This window comes from Vigna umbellata, chromosome 2 (genome assembly GCF_029865625.1).
Source record: "Vigna umbellata cultivar VRB3 chromosome 2, Vumbellata_1.0, whole genome shotgun sequence".
NCBI classification, from domain to species: Eukaryota; Viridiplantae; Streptophyta; class Magnoliopsida; order Fabales; family Fabaceae; genus Vigna; species Vigna umbellata.
Window position 1 is genome coordinate 23,936,384 of NC_142166.1, and position 22,371 is coordinate 23,958,754.

General features: G+C 35.3%; 2 protein-coding genes across 3 annotated transcripts; one reads left to right on the forward strand and one right to left on the reverse strand.

The window, feature by feature from the left end:
• Positions 1–11,303: 11,303 nt before the first annotated feature.
• Positions 11,304–14,133, forward strand: LOC124827383 (transcription factor ICE1-like). Its single transcript, XM_047300431.2, has 4 exons — positions 11,304–12,633; positions 12,777–13,001; positions 13,194–13,364; positions 13,877–14,133. The coding sequence occupies exons 1-4, from the start codon at positions 11,611–11,613 to the stop codon at positions 13,958–13,960; spliced, it is 1,503 nt and encodes a 500-aa protein (XP_047156387.1). The 5' UTR covers positions 11,304–11,610; the 3' UTR covers positions 13,961–14,133.
• A 638-nt stretch (positions 14,134–14,771) lies between these two features.
• On the reverse strand, positions 14,772–19,855 carry LOC124827372 (auxin response factor 2A-like). Of its 2 annotated transcripts, none has more exons than XM_088106463.1 (15): positions 19,487–19,855; positions 19,290–19,402; positions 18,949–19,044; positions 18,800–18,856; positions 18,549–18,704; positions 18,364–18,448; positions 18,164–18,254; positions 17,919–18,083; positions 17,636–17,755; positions 17,225–17,300; positions 16,976–17,147; positions 15,956–16,887; positions 15,689–15,879; positions 15,366–15,580; positions 14,772–15,209 (listed from the first exon to the last, which is right to left on the reverse strand). In XM_088106463.1, the coding sequence occupies exons 1-14, from the start codon at positions 19,575–19,577 to the stop codon at positions 15,397–15,399; spliced, it is 2,529 nt and encodes an 842-aa protein (XP_087962589.1). In that variant the 5' UTR covers positions 19,578–19,855; the 3' UTR covers positions 14,772–15,209; positions 15,366–15,396. The 2 variants fall into 2 exon arrangements, with proteins under 2 accessions (XP_087962589.1, XP_047156376.1); XM_047300420.2 differs by having other exon boundaries at positions 15,956–16,884; positions 19,487–19,854.
• Positions 19,856–22,371: the final 2,516 nt, after the last annotated feature.

The following is a 22,371-nucleotide window of genomic DNA, read 5'->3' on the forward strand; positions in this document are numbered from 1 at the left end:
ATACAAACTTTAAACAATGATACAATGTCGAAAAATTAAGTACATTATATAGCCAATATACTTTTACATATTTAGACATCAAAATATGAAAAAGGGAACAAAGCCTAAATATTGGGCTAAAGAAGAGTCAACAAAAGTTTCAACCTCCAAGGACAAGAAACATGTCCATTACCATAAACAAAAAGCTCATTCACACCCTTAGAAGAGAATTGACAATAAAAAAAAATACTTTATTTAAAAACAAAATCAACATAAATCAAAATTAAGTATACTCTATTACGCACATTGATCTTTATTTATGCCTTAATAATTCATTATAAAATTATAGTGTACCATCATATTATGAACGAGTTAATAACAATAATAAGAAGTTCTTTACTTTCAATTCTTTCTACTTCGAGGTATTGTTTTGTAATCATAACAGGTTTAGCTATTAGAATGAAACTGTATTATGAACTCATGTTATAATAGTTAAATTTTCATCTTGATTTTTTTCTTAAATACTTAAAATAGAAAATGAACCAATCAGTAAATAATAAAATAGAACAGAGAATTTAATTCCTTAAATGAGAGGACTACTAGAGGATTTGTAGTTTGGGGATAAATATGCAAGTAAGGTCACGTTTGAAAAAGATATGCCCCAACCAATGAAAATGGGCGAAGTAGAGACGAAAGAGAAAACAAAGCACCAACAGAAAGAACAATGGTGGAAAGAGACAATGTTGGGTTGGATCGTAAATGAAAAATGACCGGTGAAATGAAGAATAAGTTGAAATAGATAGCATGTACCACGCAGGAACGATTGAGAGACGAAAACGAAGCTAACCTAGGCTGTGAATGGCTTCAAATCCAAACTCTGGAAACCAAAGGTTTCACATGCCAAAATAAAAGTTGAAGTTCTATTTTCCTTGAAAAAAATCGAAAAATGAAAAAATAAATAAATGGTAGCACGACACTTAACAGTGGCAAAAATGAGATGTCAGAGTGACATTATTCATACAAAAAATATTTATGCAAGGTGAATCTAACATTATCCAATACAAAGAAAATATGTTTTGGCACACATTTACACTTATTTAACACTTTATTTTTTCACTCTCTTACTACAAAAATATGTCAAATGAGTGTAAATGTTTCAACAATTACCCAATCTACAAAGAAAATATTATGACACACGTCTACACTCATTTGACACATTATTTCTTATTCTCTTATTATAAAAACCATGTCAAATGAGTGTAGGTGTGTTCAAACTACCATTCACTAGTGCAGAAAAAGTTTTTAATGTCACCTATTAGACGTCAGACCCACAAATATTCAACGTAAAAAATGACAGGTGGCACTTTTGTAAATAAGTTAACTATTTAGATGTCCGACGGGGGAGGGCCTCGACGTCTATACTCACGAAGACGTCAGCTCCTCCCAGTTGGACGTCAAAATGTGGTAGAAAATTATTTTTTACAGCTCTTAGACGTCCGACTTGCAAGACCCCGACGTCTAAATGGCATTTTGGACGCCAGATTGCTCCATTGGACGCCAAAATGATGGCGCCACTCATTTTATTTCGCAATGGAGACGTCCGATCCCGCCACCCCGACGTCTATATACGTCGGGCCCTATGTCGGACACCTAATGACCTGACAAGTAGGTGAAAAAGTGCCATGTTCTATTGTTATAGACGTTTGGGCCCCTATGTCAGACGTCTAATGTCTATATAGACGTCAAGGCTCCTATGTCGGACGCCTAATGACTTGACAGGTAGGTGAAAAGGTGCCCTGTTCCATTGCTTTAGACGTCCGGGCCCCTATGTCGGACGTCTAATGTCTATATAGACGTCGGGGCCTCATATATCGGACGTGGATAGCCTCCGCCAAAATTAATTTTTAAATACACATAGATGTTAGTGTGGTAGGGGCCTAGACGTGTGAACATATATAGACGTTGGGGTAGTATTGGCCCCCAACGTCTAAGGCTGTCTTATTACACTTTGCGCGAACTCGGGACAGTTACACGCACTATTAATCATCTTCTTCCTCGCGTTTTCTCTCGCGGCTTTGCATTTTCAGGTTCGTTTTTTTTCTTTTGTACCGTTTAAACTTACTTTTACTCCGATTAAATTAGTCTTTAATGGATTATCTTCCATTTGAACCGATTAAAATGAGTTTTCGCTGTGTTTTGGTGCAGTTTTGCTCATTTCCTTGGGCGGCAATTTCTTCCGTTCTTGGGCAGCGTTTTCTTGCGTTTTCCACTCCTCCAATTCCTCCACTACGTTTGTAATCGGTTAAGAAGGTTAGCATTCTTGTTTAAAAGTTTTTGTCTATGCATGTTATTGGTTTTTCGGTATGCATGTTTTTGGCATTTGGATATGCATGTTATTAACTTTTGAATTTGCATGTTGTTGGCTTTTGGATTTGCATGTTGTTGGCTTTTGGATATATACATGCTATTGACTTTTGTGTATGCATGTTATTGGCTTTTGCATATGCATGTTATTGGCTTTTAAATATGCATGTGATAAAGTTTTGCTATGTTGTTATGATTAGTATGTTAGATTATTAGTATCTAATTGAGTGAAACTTAGTTCTCGTTTGAAATTTAACATAAACGATTCATCTTTTAATCGTTTGTATTAAATTTTGAATTGTCTGATTGGATAGTTTGGGAAAATTATGTTTCATAATTTGTTATAACATGTACGTTGCAGTTTATTGATAAGATTGATAAAATTTCGGTTCAGTATTTGTGTTGTTCTCCAGATGCATATTTGATTGTGGTCATCCTTGACTACTCTTATTTCGTGTATATCAGAGACCAATGCGAAATGCTACCGGAATCTTATCAAATTTATGATGTAGACTTCTTTGCATGTGTCTTAGCAAATTATAAAAAATATTTTTTCTGAATGGGTAGGGCTTAACCTTGTGAGAGTTAAAAAATTGAAACTGATGAAGTATATTACGAACATAGTATGGATCGAAGCTGGATGAATGAACACCGCATCGGTGAAGAATATGAGAAGGGTGTTTCGAAGTTCTTGCAATATGTTGAACAAAATGCTAAGTCTGTGAACGGGACATATTTTTGTCCTTGTGTTCGTTGTCTTAATCAAACACTCCAAGACTTAGGCAATATGTGTAACCATCTATTCATGTTCGACATAATGAGAACTTATACCATTTGGACTTGGCATGGAGAAGTATTGGACCAACCTACCACGTCACTAGGAACGAATTATGTGGAAGAATGGTTGACTGGTCATTTAGAGGACATGATACGTGATGTTGGTGAAGATAATTTTGGAAGAGCTAATTTAACTTTTGATAGTTTAGGTTTTGGATTGTTTTTTAGTACTTTGTTAACTTCAAACGAGTTTATATATTATAATATTCTGGGACAATTTTCTGCTTTTCAGGTATGGTTTTATTCTAAAAATAAATTAATTTTTTTAAAAAATATCCACTTAGTTTGTTAATGTCACATCAGACGTCTATAGACGTCTGTCAGTGTATATAGAGACGTCCAATGAATTATAGAGGCCAAGCACATTCCAGAGTCTTAGACGTCTGATCTATACAGTCAAACGTCTATATAGACGTCTGACCCATCTGACTGTACAGGTCAGACGTCCCATCAACGTCATCCATATAGACATCGGGTAGGGATCGGATGTAAAAAGCCCAAAATAATAGACGTCTAAAGTGTTTTTTGCACTAGTGATTACTCAACGAGCACACGGACAAATTACATTTATGTGACACAATCAAATAATAATATTTTTATTATAATTATATTATTTTTTAATTTAAAATCATAATATATATTACTATATTATTAAAAATCGTGTCAAATGAATATTTTTTAACATTTGTGTCAAATTAACTTTTTCCTTATCCAACGAGAGAAAAAATATTGTTGACACACATCTATTAGGTTGAACGTGGGTTAGTTCTACTTCCATAAGTTAGTGATGGTATTAGAGAGGATGAGGTCCATCAGGGAAATAAAGTGATATTGTTTCAAGGTTTTTTCTCTACCAATAATAGCTTTCAATAGCCTCCAGAAGAATCCTCCCTCTGCAGTCCCTAACCATATCCAGAAAATCCCTCTATGCTAGGATTACCAGAGTTGTTTCCCCGACAGTGGAACACCTCAACACATTCAAGCGCACGGAGGGTATTCAGACCAAGCTGGTCACCTTCTCAAGCCAGCTACTGTAAGAAAAGTCGCAACAGAGGAACTTGAAGAAGCTGGTGGAGAACATGGGATGCGTGAAGGAAGTGAAGGAGGGGATAAAAAGATATGCGAAGAGGTGGAGATGGTGGTGATTGTGAACAGAAGAGAAGGAAGAATGGAGGTGTGCGGCACAATGGGAAAGGGAAAGATGGAAAACAAAAGTATGCTAGGCCTTTTATTTTGAATGGTAAAGAGAAATTTTTAGAATTTAGGGAGCTGCAGAAAGAAATAAATGGGGTGCAGTAAGTTCCAGCCCAAGTTCGAGTTCTATAGGCAACTTCTTCCTTTATCTATAATTTTTACTTATATTTCATAAATGTTTGTATTCCCAAACATACCATTTAAAATACAATTTTTTAATTTACGTTATATATTTCTGAATATAAAATAAAAAATATATTTTAAATTGTATAATTTAAAATATAGTTTTTTGTGTTTTAGAATTTTTATATTCTATATTATGTATTCCAAAAAACAAAAATTATATTTTAAAATATAAAATATAAAATAAATTATAGATTGTATAATTTAGAATGTAAAATTTGTAATTTTGATAATATAATTTAGAATAAAAAAACTATCAAAGTAGAAGACAAAATTACTAAGATGCATAAACAACTTTTAACAAGTTACACCCGATCCCAACATAAATAATTAGCATTGTTATTATTTTATATGACTTTTTATATTACATGGAATATGAAATAGGACATTTAAAAATATTGTAATAAAAAAATAGTATAATAGAAACAAATATTAAAATACAAACATTTTGATTAATAACGAGTGTGTAGATTTAAAAAAATATTTAAAATAACTAAAATAAATATATTTAAGTTTAAAAACGGTTTAATATTTTCAAAGTCCTTATTTATGCAGAAACATTTTAAATAGGTTCTTCAATTATTTTTTAACTAGGTCCTTTTGTGTAAAATTGATTTAATTGCACCCTTGTTGTTAATTTGGGTTAACGACGTTAAGAATGCACTTAATTAGCATGCTGATTTTGCAAATTTAAATCATGTAACACATTAAGAATATTAGTGATGTGGGTTTTGTAATTTTAAAACTAAAAAAAATTAGAATTTTATTACATCCCTAATTTACCAAAATCCCTAATTAAAGGATGCTTGTGAAAACTAGGAAGAGTCGAGACAAACAATTTTGGGGGTGTGATATCCACATAGAATCTCTTCAAACAAAGTTGTGGCCTCTTCGATCTTTCCTTGTTTAAAAAACCCAGTAATCATAACTGTCCTTGCCACATTATTCTTTTGCAGCATTCTCCCAAACACTTCATGTGCTTCTTCATACAACTCATTCTCCAACAACCCATTGATCACCCCAGTCCATGATATCGCGTTCCTCTGAGGCATTGCTTCGAACAACGCCCTCATGCGCCCATTCCCACCCTCTACCCTGGCATACGCATTGACCAAGGCTGTATACGACACGACATTTGAATGCGGCATCTCTTCAAAGAGCCTCTGCGCATCCCTCACGCATTTGAACCTCGCTAATCCCGAGATCACGGCATTGTACGAGACAACGTTTTTCTCCAGCATCACAGCGAAGTAGCCAAAAGCATCATCGAGGTTGTCATTTTGGACACACACGACAATGATGAAGTTACATGAAACAATGTTTCGCAACGATATGGAGTGGTAAAGTGATTTTTGTAAACAACTTCCAACAAACACCCTTTAATTAGGAATTTTGGCAAATTAGAAATTTAATAAAATCTTTTTTTAATTTAAAAATTACAAAATCCATCTCACTAACACTTGTACGTGCCACATGGTTCAGATTTTCAAAGTTAACATGTCACGTGAGTATATTTTTAACGCTGTTCACTCAAATTATCAACAAAAGTAAAATTGAATCAATTTTACACTGAGTTAAAATAATTAAAATACTTATTTAATATAAATAAGACATGGAAAATGATTAAAACCTTAAAATCAATCAATATACACAAATTTAATAAACTATTAATTTAATATATAAGAATATTATAAATAGTAGAATTTATGGGGTAACCGCTTACGTTGACCTGCTCCAAAACTTCAAAAACCAATATATCACCTTATTTATTTTTCTAGTGCTTATTTCATTTACTCATTTATTATTTATATAATGATTCGTATTATTATCAGAATTACTTGTTTTCTTTTCTCAATGAAAGAATGAACATAAGGATAAGGTAGTGATTGACAATTTTGATAACAAAAATATTTGATCAAATTTATGTGCTTTTTAAACACAGAACTAAAAGTTTAATCTACATACTTCTTTTGTACCATGGTGGTCATAAATCCATGGATTTTCTTTCATCAAGAGAATTTTAAGATTTTCCGGTGCTCACAAATTAATTATTTAGGATTAGAAGATTTTCTTAAATAATTCAAGATAAAATTTGGGTATAGATGTTTATTTTTTTTTAAACCTGAAAAGAAAATAAAAACATGGTAAACTGAAAATAATTCAATATTATAAATTGTATTTAATACATACTTATTGATGATATAATTTGTATTTAAAATGCCACATATAGCTAATATAAATTGTTTTTTCTTAAACTTTACTCATAATATTTAAATTTCTTATCGTATTCATTTTGCAATAAAAATATTTGAGAAGGGCTTACAATTTTGTTTCCGTTGTCCACGCAAAAATTGTATGATAATGAATTACAATATTTTTTAAAAAAAAAGTGTATAGGTTTACAATTTTATTTATTAAAGTTTTACTATATGATTGTTAAATAACTTGTACATGACTAATTTGCATATATGATTCTTAAATAAATTCTCTTATAATATCCTTGTGATAAAAAGTTTTAACGAATTACTTTCACTGGTTTGTGTAAAATAAAGTGTCAATACCGATTTCGTCTGAATAGTTAAATAAAAATAAATAAACTTGGTACAAATAAAAATAATGAAAACACAAAATAATAAGACATGAAGAAAAATGTTTTTCTTTTTCTTTTATTTTATTTTCAGTTTATTTTTATTTATATATTTAAAAAGGAAAGAAAGAAAATGTTTTGAAGTATTAAAAAATATATATTTCTGAAAAAAAAAAACGGTCAACTTGTTTAACAAGGTCAAAAGTTTCATTTGATACGTTTCCTTCTTTTGGCTTAAGTAAATGTAGTCATGTTCAGGATACCTTGTCGTTAGTTTGTAAACAAAAAATAATGTCGAGGTGAATCAATTCCACAAGAAATTAAGAGTAGAAAGTAACTCTCGTTCACTGCTAGCTTCCCTCGAGCCTCCTTTCTCCTCCCGCATTGGTATCACGGATCCAAAAAATGCTCTCTCGGACTTGATTACCATGGTGGCCCCAGGGTAGTAAATTTGTGAACCTATCTTAATCTCGGATCAACCACACAATGTTCGTTCTTCCATGAGGAAACCTCCCTTCTACATTTTTGTTCCAATAGAGAAACTAAAAGAGATTCACCTATTCTCCATCATCACTTCACCTTAACTATTTCATTTCATCTACCATCAGGAACATATGTTCTTCATAATCAATATCATAACCATCTTCATCTTCACTTTCTTCACAAACCAACCAGTGAGCCCAAAATAATATCACTCTCACCCAAAAGAGCACTCCTATTTTTTTTTTTTCTCCAGTCAACCTCCAATCCTCTCTAATTTGGTCTCATCATCCCCCTACCTAGCTTCAACTTCACCTTCTAACCACAAAAAAATTCAAACCCATTTTTATTAAGACAAAATCGTATGTACGAACAAACGATCTCATGTTTTGAAGTTTAACCAAATAACATTAAAATGGGTTAATAATTAGAAAACAACCTAGGATGAAAACATGAGCCTACATCCCAAACAAACAAAAACTAGAACTTGAAACCCGAACATATAAATTATAGGAAAACACTTAGGTCCTAGAAAATAGAAAAATACTTAGACTAGAAAAACCATACCATGACTAGACGATGTCTGGTCTAAGGGCGTCCAAGAGAGAATTGAGTTAAATGCTTTGTGCTTAAAATATTTGAAGTAAATATTTAGATTCTCTCGAAAACAAAAACAGGTTGAGACAATGTCTTTGACTAAAACATTAAAAGACATAATTGTCAAAACATAAAAGAAATCCTAAACAAGCTTACAATATCTGTTTACAAAGAGACAAAAGCTAAATAAGCTTTTACTTGAAATAAAAATAATACCATGAGCAAAAGAGACACATCATTTTATGATGAAGTATCTATACATTTGGTATCTTCAAATTAAAAGAGCTTAAACAGTAGAAAATCAAAAAACACTTTGTTGTTTTGAGCAAGCATTAAATGATATTAAATGTTCAACGTTAAAAAACAAGTGATAAGAAAAGTCATATCAAATATCAAATATGAATGTTTGAGACAAAAGAGATAATCATGAAATGTTCCTGTCTTGAAGCAAAGTTTAAAAAGATAGTACAACCTACTTCAAGAAAATGATTGAAAAAACATGTTTGTACAAAGTTGACTTACACGGTTGCTATGAAAAAAAAAATACAAGCATCGAAGCTACAAACTACAAAGGCAGCTTAACGGACAAATATTCATATATATATATATATATATATATATATATATATATATATATATAATTTATTTTATTAGGATTTCTTTTAAACTATTTTCATAAAGTTTTGTTTAGAATATGTTGAACTATTTTTCTGTATTTTCTTGAATAGTTATAAAATGAGTTAAAAAATTTATGTAGAAATTGTGGTTTTCCAAAAAAACAAATATGAAATTAAAAAAAAAAAAACAAAGGCAGTTATTTACAAAAACCGTCGTCGTTTCTTATTATAATAATGACTAGGGGCATAATCTTCATCATATTGCGAGTAAAAAATTTGTCAACCATCGTTGTTAGTTTAAACTTTTAACTATAGCTAAAACAACGATAATTTTAAAACCATCACTGCATACCTATTTTAATCGTCGTGTCATAAGAAAAACAAAGATTAGTTGATTTTGGAAAACCGAATTAAAACAAATTTGTATTATCTATATAAATAAAGAATAGCTACGTTAGTGAATAAAATGTGGTAAAAAATTGGAACTGGTGGCTTTTAATTTTGGAAAGACCATTGATAATCGTTAGTGGCACCAATTTTGCAGAGAGATTAAGTTTTGGAATGTGGAAAAAGTGTTGAGAGAAAGAAAGGAAGTGGGAAGTAATAAATAGTGTTTTTGGTTGAAGATGATTTGTGAAATAATTGTTGGGGGAATCCCAGGTGAATAAGACATAACCGAGGAGAGAAGGCAAATTAAGGTTGTATGCCCCATCTTCACGAGGTTAGTGAAGAAATAATAAAGTTTCATCTTTCCTTCCCTACACTGTACCCACACAACTCCCTGCACCTTATTTAAGATTCTTGTCCCACTCCTTTTTCTTCTAACACATACCATTTTAATTCATTTTCTAGCATTCAATTCTTCCCCAGTTTTACACATGGATGATGTAAATACATTTACAACCTGTGGACCCAATTCCTATTCCTATTTTCTTCCCCAAATATTGCATCATCTTTCAACACCACACTCTCCTATGTAGATCAACAATCATTTCTATGCAAAACTTCACACCATCGTCAGGATAATTCCCCCATATATAAAATTCACTTTTAAAGGAAACTTAATCATTTATTGTTGGAGTTTGAGCCAACTATTAGTTAATATTCGGATATTGCATTCTAATATTTTGAAAAAAAAGAGAGAGAGGTGTTGTAGTTGCGATTGGGTAGTAACTGCGGTGACCAGAAAAAGCTTCACGAGATACTTGGGATTCTATTACATATTTTCAGCTTCCCTCTCTTAATTCTCATTACTCTTTCGTTATTGGATCTCTCCACTTTTCTACCATCTTCCTAATATTGCATCACAAATTCAAAGGCCACTGCTTTTAATTGTCAAAATCACAATTATCAATTCTATCTCAAACTCTTCTTCTCCACCTCCAACTTTTGCAATTTCTTACAAACCTTATCCACCTATTTTCTAATTTATTTACAACTAATTTGGTTAATTAGTTTGATTGCACTTCTAATTTCATTTTACCTATTAAACTTATTGTTGGCTTTTCATAGGTCATAGCCAATGCATTTATGATGTGAATCAGACACAACACACTTATCCAAATTCCATTTATGGTAACATTAAGTTAAGTACATGCATTTGAAGGAGCTTAATTAGCAACTTTTGATGCCAAAACAAAATATACATTGAAAAAGAAAGGAAACAAATTAAGCATACTACTATAGTGTTAGCTTGGAGGATTGGAGAAGTTGATTATTTTGTCCCCTAGTACCATAAGAGTTTGCTTTTGCATGCAATGACAAAACTCTTAAATTCTCGCAGTTACTCTCATCCAAACCAAGAATGCTGCTGTATAGACAAAAGCCTAGGTTTCGCACCTTCTAATCAATTCAGATTGCTCCAGAATTCTTCGTTTTTAGTTGTGTTTTGTGTTAAATAATGTTCACGTGCTCGCAGTCATGTCACACGAGCGAATAACATTATAAGTTTTTTAATGTCATATGTTTAGTGTAGACAGAGATTTTGCATTAGAGTTTCTTCAAGGTATCTGCATAATAATGGCTAAAAGTAATTCAAATGATGAGGGTAAACCACTCTTCCAAATTTATCAAACATGTTCCAACATTACTAACAATCACTTTTAATGCCCATAAGTCAGAATTAAAATTTGTATAAACTAGTTATAAAAAATATTTTAATTTTTTCAAATTTGAAATTGAGGTTAAAGTGATTTTTAGCGTAACCGAATCATTCACGTTTAGTCTTTTATATTTTTCCAAATCAATTAATGTTTTAGACACTCTCTAATTAAATTCATCTAATAATTTTGATTTAAATAATGAATAAAAAGTAATAGTTTATTTAAAAACTGAAAAGATAAATTATATTATATTTGTTGAAAAAGAAAAAAATAAAATAGTGATTGAATGAGAGGAGTGGGGAAAAGAGTTAAAAATTGGTAAGTAAGATTAATGTATATAAATAATAGGAGGAAAGAGTGAGAGAGAGAGAGCTGGAGTTGGTTTCCACGTGGAGAAGGTGCAGAAGAGAAGGAGAAAGAGAAAGAGAAAGAGGAGAAAAAGAGGGTTAACGTATATGTGATGATTTGTTCGCAGAGCTTCTTCTGCTGAATGTAACGTTCTTTCTCTTAAGCGAGCTATCGCAATCTCTCTCTCCAATGCCCTTTTCCTTCTGCAACCTCTTCCTTTTTTTCTCCACTCTCTTCCTTTAACTCCCTCTGCTTCTTTCTCACCTCATTTTTCTCTCGCAAACGCCAACGACAACCTTCCTCCTCAACCACAAAACCACCCATGATGTCCAGAATGAACACCGTTGGATGGATGGAGGAACGTGAAGACGACGACAACTCTGCTTCTTGGCCAAGAAACAAGCCCACCAACACCATCATCGTCACCGACACAACGCCCACAACAAAGCCAACAACAGCAGCATCCGCAGCTGCTTTCGTAGAAAACAACACTTCCCGCGACGATTTAGCTTCTCTCTGCGCCTTCAAGCCCATGCTGGAGCTGGACGACGAATGGTACATCAGTAATCACCACCACCACCATAACAGCCACCACCACCAAGACATGACCTTCTCCCCCACCTTCCCCGATTCCGACAACCTCCTCCTCCCCGCCGTCGACTCCTCCTCCTCCTGCTCCCCCTCCTCCTCCGTCTTTACCAACCTCGACCCTTCCTCCTCCCACCTTCACTACTTCCTCCCTCCCAAACCCCCCACTCTATCGTCCCTCCTCAACCCCTTCGACATCCCCTTTCTTGACCCTCAAGCTTCCTCATCCTTCCCGCTTCTTCCCTCCGCCCATTTCCCCTCCGATACGCCTTCTCAGACCGCCACCGCCACCGCCTTCGCCGGCTTCCACAGCCTCGAAGACGGGTCCTCCAAGCCTCTGTTTCACCAGCGCTCCAAGATTCTGCGGCCCCTGGAGTCCCTGCCCCCCTCCGGGGCGCCACCCACGCTCTTTCAGAAGAGGGCGGCGCTCAGGAAGAACATGTCTGCCGGTGAAGGGAGTGAGAAGAAGAGGAAGGAGAGGGAGGAGGTGGTGGAGGATGTGAGTTTTGATGGGTCTGGGTTGAACTATGATTCCGATGATTTGACTGAGATTAATAACAACAGTGGTAGGGTGGATGAGGGTAGTGCTAAGAACGGTGGGAACAGTTCCAATGCGAACAGCAGTGTCACTGGGTTGGATCAGAAAGGGAAGAAAAAGGGAATGCCTGCTAAGAATTTGATGGCAGAACGACGGCGCAGGAAGAAGCTCAATGATAGACTCTACATGCTTAGGTCCGTTGTTCCTAAGATTAGCAAAGTAAGTTTCGGTTCTTGTCTCTAAACCTTTGTGAAATTTTCAGTTGTAGTTGCTTTTGAGCTTAGTGAATGTTAATTGTTGTTGATTTTTGGTTTGGGATGGATCTGTGGGTTCTACTCTATGACATTGTGTTGCTTTGATAGATGGACAGGGCTTCAATTCTTGGGGATGCAATAGAGTATCTTAAGGAGCTTCTGCAAAGGATCAATGATCTTCATAACGAGTTGGAGTCTACACCACCTGGTTCTTCCCTCACTCCTTCCTCCAATTTCCATCCTTTGACGCCTACTCCTCCCACACTGCCCAGTCGTATCAAAGAAGAATTGTGCCCCAGCTCATTACCAAGCCCCAATGCTCAACCTGCTAGGGTAATCTTCTTTCTTCTCCATGCTTCAACTTCCCTTTTTATTCATATACTATAGATATGGCAAGAAGTTTATTCTGTATGTTATAATAACGTGGAAGGGAAGTTTTGCTTGTTATGTGGGTGGAGCATTTTGATTGCTGTTAGTATGGTTTTATAGAAGCTTTGCTTAATTCAGTGTTTCGATTATACATAGGTTGAGGTTCGGCTACGCGAAGGAAGGGCTGTTAACATCCACATGTTTTGTGCCCGCAAGCCTGGTCTGTTGCTCTCAACCATGAGGGCTATGGATAACCTTGGATTAGACATTCAGCAGGCTGTTATTAGCTGCTTCAATGGATTTGCTATGGACATTTTTCGAGCCGAGGTAAGAATTTTAGTTCATCATTTAAGGTCAATTCCTGTTATGAACTTTTAATAAATATCCATGCTACAATGACGAGTAAACAAACTGATACTTTGTATTTCTTTTATTTGGAAATACCCTAAACTTCAATTATGATAAGGTAACCTACCATGTTAACTGTCGAGATCCATTATAAAATGCTTGTGATATTTCCACACCCATTAACGATGGCTTCGGTGTTGGAATGATATTGTAGTTTCTGCATCTTAAGAACAATATTTGCTCTGTAGTTGTCTTTAAGGTTACAGCAACTGCTCAAATAAATGGTAATTCAAATAGCTTTGTTATCCAGATATTCTTCTTAATGCTATACGAATAAAGTAGTAAAGGAAACATAGATACATTTATTGACTTAAAAACATAAAAGGCAGTAATAGTTTTTTGCTTAGTAAATAGAATTATTTATATAGAAAGTTATGAATTCTATTAAAGTGATGGCTGTTGTCTAAAGGCTACCGAACCCTCTCTTTCAGCAATGCAAAGAAGGTCAGGATGTCCATCCGGAGCAGATCAAAGCAGTTCTCTTGGATTCAGCTGGCTACAGTGGCATGATGTAACTAGTTTTGGCATGGAACAAACTAGTGACTGCCATTTCTCTGTCAATTTGGCAAGTTAATCAGTTTTTACTTTGAATGAATGGCAAGTTTTTACTTTGTAATGACCAAAATTCAAGTGTACGATACTAGCTAGCTATGGTTTTAAGTTGAGGTAGAAAAAATTTTCACATGAATTTTACCCCCGCAGCGGCAGTTACTGCCTCGTACTTTTTCGCATGTTCGTGTCCAACCCAAAGTAGATGAGACTGAGTTCAATTAGTTCAGTGACATTTCTGAAGCGCCTTTAGACCATGTGGTTCGAATTTATATTTTGTCCAACCTATTGTGCTCTTTATACGGTTTTCAACAAGGGACAAAACTTTAAAGCAGCTTTCTTTTTTGTGCTTCTTCCGCCCGATTAAGCATGGTCATCACACATTTATTATATCTTTTCATCATATCTTTCCTTTTAAAACCAAAAAAGTAGTGGAGAAACTAAAGGAAAGAGAATCGTGCATCGACGTCAAAATTGGCAAAATTAAAAGGCTTCGGTTGACTATCCACTAGACCACGATGAAATGAAATCCGCGAGTCTAATATGGTTGCTAATGCACTGACCCTGGAAATAATTCCCATTAGTTATATGGACTTTTCAAGACAGTAATTGACCTACTGTTAGGAAAAAGCTAATTGACCTTGACGATTGTGCATCCTAGAAGACGGTTTCTTCTCGTAGCCACTCTCTAATTATGTATATACAAACAATACATAATTCGTTTCACCTCAGTGACTAAACAATTGTAAAAAGGAATTAATTGTACACGATGCAGAGTGGAATATCAAGAATTTCCATCTCACAAATTATGATTGATAAGAATAAAAAGTAAAATGAAATAAAGTGGATAGCAACCATAAGAGCGCCCTTTGTATAAAATTTCATTACATTAACGGGTTGTTGTTCAGAGGATGGGAGAGAAACAACTATGTACAACAACTACTACGAGTGGGATTGGTCTAAAGAGGCAAGGTGGATATCACCTCGCTCAAAACACAATTGATTACATCCTAAGGGCTCGTATAACTGGGCAGACAATATACTACTAATTCCGGGATTTCAAAAATTGGACGGATACTCTATCATGCCGCGCCATACCATCTATATATATATATATATAATTTCAAGCAGTCAGCCTCCATTATAATTCGTCTTGTTATGTTCTCCATCTGGATGGATGGCTTCATGACAATCTCATACTCTCCAGCCCGGAATCTGTGGACAAGAGAATAAAACATTACACCGTGAAATTCCACAAAGTAAACTAGATTGAAAAAATTTATGGATGGTAACAATTACGTGGGCCAATTTTGATCTGGACATCTAAAATCATTGATCCAATGTTAACTGGGATGGGAGGCAGAAATTAACCTGAAAGCTGCGAAACTCAATCTACTAATCATCACGCGTCAAGGCAATATTCATAATTGAACTTTTGAAGCGGCAGACGTTTAACATCTTTTGCATCTGCACCTTCACTACCCGACAGGTTCTCCTCATTTTTTGAGCTCAAGGTACCCGGGCTCATTTTCTGGATCTCCTCCTTAGGGTAGATGTAAATTTTGCGAACCATGGCACAAAATTCCCTGAATCCAAAATATAGGATAATATAAATTCTGACCCACTCTCAAGGAAAAGTGAAACATTTAAATAATAAGTTAACCAAGCATTTATAATGAAATACAGATCCTTACTGCCATGGATCATCGCCTACAAGCATCATATCACCCTCGTTATCAGTATAGACAATAAGCCAATCCTTTTTAGTTGACAATAACTCTCCCTCAAATTCAAACAGCTGATCCAATTCAGTCACTAATTCATCATAGCCAGTGTACTTCGCAAGGTCCACTGACCTACCGAGTGCAATGCCCTTCTTGTGAACCTAAAACAAATAGCACGAGATTAATTATCCCCGATTTCTAGCTCTCATTTTTTATTCAAACTGTAAAGAATCTTACTTTAGTGCAACTCCTAGCGGAACTACTGTGGGGTTTAGCTTGACCATCTTTCACATGTAGCTGAGAAGTCTGTAATGGTCTATCATGGTCATCAACAATTAGATCATCAGCAGTTTTTGAGCCCTTTGAGTGGTCTGACTTCTCATCATTTTCGGATGTTCTTTGTTGGTGTGGCGTAAGATGCATCTGACCAGTGGGTTCGTTGACATTTCTTTGCGATACAGAAGGCTCTGGTACAACAGGGCCACTGATAAGTGAGAAGCCAAATAGCTTACAGTCACCATTTTTTGACTTCAGAGCCTCAAATGTTTTTGTTGACACTGGTTTTGACATAACTTCTCTTGAACAAGGAGTCTGATATTGATGTAGGGGTGCAGGTGGGGGTGGCATCAAGTTTCCATGTGAGTGTTCTACTTTATGATGCAGTGAAGGGTATTCACCAAATGCACTGTACCTCAAATTCACTCGTGCTTGGTAAGTTGGATCACCACCATGTGCAGGAACTTTCGTATTGGAGTCCAATATATTCAATGAAAGACTAGAGGGCATTACAGGCCACGGCTGAGGCATGTGAAGTTTGCCTTCATGATCTGACGATTGCTTTCTAGTGGGATAAACTACCGGGCTGATTTGATCCATCAAGGATGAATGAGAAAGATCCCCACCGGCCCCAAAACTTGAAAGAAGATCAGAATATGTTGGCTCGTTCCTCCCCATTGACATCCAGCTCTCCGTCCCGTACCTCCTTGACGTAGAAGCATCAATCTTTTCATCATCTAAAGCGGCAGGCGGCCAAACAACAGATTTCTCAGCAGCATCAGAGTCATTGCTTTCACCCAAATTGCCTCTCAAGGTCGAGAATTCTTGACCTTGCAAGACCCTTGGAAACCCATTTGCCGGTGAAGGGTCGACGCTTACTTTAGATGATGCTGCTAATCACCAAAAACATATCAGGACTCAACCACATTTTCTGTTTGCAATTGAAGAGAGCTTTCTTGTAAAAGAGTCAAATAATCATACCTTCTCGAGTAAGGACAGAAGAATCTGGGGAAGAAGGAACTGCATTAGACCGAGGCCTTTTAGGCCTGGGCATTGAAAGAGGATTTAGAGCCGGAGGCGCAAGTGCAGGCTCTATTTTCCAAGGGGAAACTCTCTCAGGACGAGGGGTGTTAGATGTTTCATCCCATCTCACCTGAACAAGAGTAACAGGGTTATACCAAGCCTAGTTTTTAGCAAGACAAAATGTAGCAAAAGGACTGGTGATACAACCTTGAGGCATCTCCATTTGGATTCTCTCCACCTCTTGGGATCAGAATCTTCAATTCCAACAATTGTACCAGTAAACCTACAATTTTAACAAGCCTTGTCAAGTATTAGGATTATATAAAAGTGAGAGTTATTGTCATTATAATACAGAATTACTGATGTTAGTTAATAGCTGCAGCTGTTAATTAGTTACAAATCTGATGTATAAATAACATTGATGTATCTATTGGATCTCATGTATAAATAATACTGGTATCTCTCGATGATTAAGATTAATCAATTCATCGTTCATTTTCCAGAATCAAGGGATTTCTTCGATTGGAATTGAATATTTGATATTACGAGAGGTAAGAAAAAAATCAGTATATTCGACGACAATAAATCAGAGATCAAAACAACACCAATCGCTCATACCTCTGCTCTGGAGCCTCTTCACCTTCAAATCTCATTTTGAACCGCATCCCGATGCTATAACTGTTTTTGAGAGACTCCATATATTGATCATACGGAACAATAAATTCAGCGGGACTAGTCCTGCAAAATAATGATATTGTTAGTGCAATTATTGTAAGTGCTGTGTCGGAAATGAATCAATTAAACAAACCCTCAACATGCCGTCGGCCCACAGGCGCCAGGGGGTCAGACTAAAACCACCATGATATCAGTTTCAACATAATTTTAGGAATAATTTACAAACCTAGGCTTGTAATACACAGTGAACATTGTCCCCGTCAAGATGGCATGCCAAGCAGTTGCAAGGACCCCAAGATGCATGCTGTGACTTGAGATCACTGAGGATGGAACATTACCCTGTTGTCTCATTGCTCGCCTGACACCAACTCGAAGTTCCCCGTTTTCACCTCTGCAAAATCCCCGAATTAGTTCCTTTCCAGAGTAAAATAACCAGAGCAATCTGAAACCCTAATTCAGGATAGAACAAACCTAAGAAATATAAACGCATCCCCAGCGACAAGCCTTTTGGAGCTAACAAAAACACTCCAACCACTCTGAAGCAAGTGTCTACGGGGCTGACCTGAAATTCACCGGACCCATTAGTAACAATCGATAGAGACAATAGAATATGACAACAAAGGAACTACTTGAGAGTCCGGGAGGGCAGGGAACGATGAGAGAGTTATTACCCCGAAAGATGTGTTTAAATCGCCATTCGTTTCCATGAAGATCCTTAGCTGCCAATTCCTGAGTGGGTGGCTGCTTCGACATATCCTGTCAATAAACACGCCACTCATCCAACGTCAGTCAGCCATGTAAGGACACGCTTGAACCAAGTACGAGGAGGAGGAGAAAAAAGGGCAAGAAACCAAACCAGAGGGGGAAGGCATTCATCAGCATGCCGTCTCAGCACGGAAAACCCACCATGGGTACTGGTATCGGACGCTGTCAGGGTTTTACAGAAAGAATGAACGTGAAACCGCGGTGGCGGGGGCAGTGGCGGTTCTTTCTCCACGTCATTCTCATTTTGCTAGCATCCCCACCAAAAAAAAATCATTAGCACAACATTCTCACCCAATTACTCACTCTCTATCAAAGACACGATATTGAGAAGAGGAAACTCACATTTGGCTCCGGAAGCAAGGTGACCTGAGCGAACACCTCATCCGTGTCGGGCTCGGCCTGAAAAACCATTATCTTTTATTAGGATTGCTTTGTTCGAAAGCATGGGAATGTTTAATAGCGAAAAAGTGTCACAGATCGAACAACACTACCTTCAGCTGCACGTTGATGACCCGACAAAGGATCTTGGGTGGGAGATCGTAAACCGGCATGTGCTGGTCCGCCACCTGATTCGTCGACGCCTCAACCTATTTCACACCCAAACAAAATATAAACACAACTCTCAAAAGAACTAAAACAAAACCAAAACCAAACCCATCTCACTCCAATCCACCAACACCGCCACAATTTTACTCCCAAAAAGGCAACGAGCGAAGCTCGTCTCAAATCTGAGCCATGACTCCAAAAGGGAAACCATATTGTCAAACATAAACAAACCAAGAGGAGTTCGAGAAAAGAATGAGCTAATTAACTAATTAGTTAATTGAATTACCTGCTCGATATGTCCCTGAGGAAAATAAAACACGCGCTCTCCTTCGCGCGGCACGGTCACGAGAGGACCGGCACACGCGTGCCACAGTTCCCTGAAAAGTGCAGCTTCTGCGTCTAAAAAAAACAAAAAGAAAAAGATTACAACTTTCACTCCACAGAAGGAACCAACCTACGCCACGTTCGGAGCTGCCTTCCTACCTTTGGCCGTGGCCGGCGCCTGAGCCTCCACAGCTCCGCCGTCGTTATGGTTCAAGCAATTTCCCTTCATCGTCACCTCGGATGATGCCATTTCCACAGACCTCACCACAGATCTCTCATCCGCAACAGTCCTGGCGTAATCGTACAACGCCTTCGCAGGAAGAAACACAGAGATAAACTCAAATTCACTCAATAATTTAACCTCGAAGCTGAGAGGTAAGAGAAGTGGAGTGAACAAACACGTGAGCGGTTACGGCAGGCGAAATTCCAAAATCTTGTTGCTCCGACCAAGAAGAAGAAGATGATGACGAAGAAGAGTATGTTGTGTTGTGTGTGGCTTTTGGGATGTGGGGGTGAGACTTAACCAGAGTGGTCAAAACAGCGTGCAATGATTTCAACCGCGGTCAATCCCTTAACCAATCTGCGTGGAGGAAACCGGCATTTAGCAGTAACTGTGGGGCCCGTGACCGAGCATAGGGGGTAAAGAGGATCCATAAATAAAGGCGGCTGGGGACAGAGAAGGGCATAGACGGCGTTAACGTGGTGTCGAAAGGGGATTGGATTGGCATGTAACGGCGTGTGTCGTGACGGTCGATGGAAAGTTGTTCTGTTTTTATTGGGAAATGACCTTGTCGTGCTATTAACGGGCAGCGTTTGATGGAAGGATGCATAGATGGACGGAGTCGATTGGAATTGAATTGGATGCAAGCAAACAGCATTTGCATTTGCATCCCACACTCACACACTGAGCATCTTAACTACTTTTCCTTTCTTTTCTTTTTTATTTATTTAATTCACATATCACATATCACATATCACATATCGTCTTAATATCTCTTCTTCCAATATCTCGTCGTGGAGATGGAAAAATGTGTACCCATGGGAAACATTTGAAGGCGTCCAAGTATGGAATGCAAGTAACAACTTCACCAAATTCCACCTTATTTAAATCCTTTAATTAAATGCTCTGTCAGACTACCAAATTTTCCTTACACTTCAACTCTTTTTTTTTTCTTTCTATATAGAGATCTCTTTTTTTATGTCAATAAAACACATTCCATCTTCCTTACAACATATCCTTAAATAAATTACAACTTAATTATTTATAAATAAATCAAGAAATAAAATTTGTAATTTATATTTATATGCTTTACATTTAGTATTTATTTGGCATAAACAAAGAAACCCATCCTCTTGGACCACCTCTCCCATTATTCATTTCTATCTCTCGTCTCAAATCAAATTTTCCTTGTCCCCTGGGTCCCTGCTCGGATCTCATCTTGTAAAAACAATAATAAATTAACTATTAATTTGTTTTTCAAACAAAGGTTTTAATAAATTCAAATTTTATAGTCAGTTTAAATAATAAAGTAGTTGAGAGAAAGAAAAAACTAAAATTTGCAATATGTTATTCTTTTAAGAAAAAAAATGATGATATTGAGAACTTTCTATATTTTTTTAAATGTAAGAAGTTTTTTATGAATTTTGATAATCCTTTATTCGTATTATTAAAATTAAAACTGGATAGATTTACAGAAAATCACTTTTGGAGGAAAATAACAGTGAAATAATTTGAATAATGTAGGTCACATTGTCTCAATTATTGAATCCTTGGACTGCAAAGAGAAATGGATTTTAGTACATTTGTTCTCGTTTTATGGTGATCACGTTTGCTCCACGCATAGAATAACCTTTCAAATATATTTTAATATTATATTATCCACCAATGATGTTTCATCAAACATATATTACTTTATTGTATTAAAATCGATCCAGAATGTATATATAATTAAAGTAATTCCGATAATATAAAAAACCTGAAATTAGACAAAAAGTTTTGTATCCCATTGAGCATGATTAATATTTACGTACTTACTCTGTATGACAAATACTTATACGCGCAGGTGGCCATGTCATATTGCATGTGCTAGTAATGAAGATTCAATGAATTTTTCTATGAAGGACAAATCTTATTTATTTAAAAATATCTCCCACACTAAATTGAAGAAAAATATGGGATTAAAGTTGATAATAGATTCTTTCTTTAGCTAAATACATAAAATAATCACTTAATTATCAATATATTGAAACATTAACTATTCATTTTCTTGTTATAATATTTTGTATTTCGTTAGAAACTGTAGTGTATGTTGGATAAATACATGCTTTTCCTTCATCATATATATTGCATGTTGTAGTGTAAAATACCTATATAATTGAAAATCATTCTCCTTATATGTTAAACTTAAGATACAAGAATTATTTATAAAAAGTACGAAAAACATTATCACTTTTAAGTAAAAAAGAACTGTTCATAATAAGATGAACAAATTTGTAAAAAATCTTATATAATCAATTATGTTTTTTTAATTGTGAGCCTAAATATTAATAAAATATTTAAAAAGATAATTTTTTTATAAGAAATCACTTAGGTTTCATTAATATTTAAATTTACATAGTATACATAATAGTATAAATTATACACATTTATAATTTGTTATGATTTCACTTTTAATATTTTACTAATATTACTTTATATTATAATAAAAAATACTAAACAATATCTAAAATAAAATTGATTCATTTAATTTTAATATTTCATAAATTATTTTATTTTAATATTTTTTTATTTACAAAATTTCATAATAACTTTTATTTAATTTAAAATTTATTTTAATTCAAATTCATATTTATAAAAATTATTCTTAAAATATATTAATATAGAAAAAAGTTATATTTTATCACACGAATCAAATCAAATGTAAATTTTTCACTCATTTTGAGCATTTTCACCTCAATTCAAATAACATCACTTTTCATTCTTTTTTTATCCTCTTGAATTTATCCTTTAATACAAAGAAAACATAAAGTCTTCTTCTAACATG

Bases quoted from the DNA above. Each gene is read 5' to 3' on its own strand.
- LOC124827383 (XM_047300431.2), top strand. From the start codon at position 11,611: ATGATGTCCAGAATGAACACCGTTGGATGGATGGAGGAACGTGAAGAC. The intron at 12,634-12,776 runs GTAAGTTTCGGT...TTGCTTTGATAG, and splicing joins TTGTTCCTAAGATTAGCAAA to ATGGACAGGGCTTCAATTCT. The intron at 13,002-13,193 runs GTAATCTTCTTT...GATTATACATAG, and splicing joins CCAATGCTCAACCTGCTAGG to GTTGAGGTTCGGCTACGCGA.
- LOC124827372 (XM_088106463.1), bottom strand. From the start codon at position 19,577: ATGGCATCATCCGAGGTGACGATGAAGGGAAATTGCTTGAACCATAAC. The intron at 18,255-18,363 runs GTAATAACTCTC...GGTGAATTTCAG, and splicing joins ATTTAAACACATCTTTCGGG to GTCAGCCCCGTAGACACTTG. The intron at 17,756-17,918 runs GTTTGTAAATTA...ATTATTTTGCAG, and splicing joins ACTGTGTATTACAAGCCTAG to GACTAGTCCCGCTGAATTTA.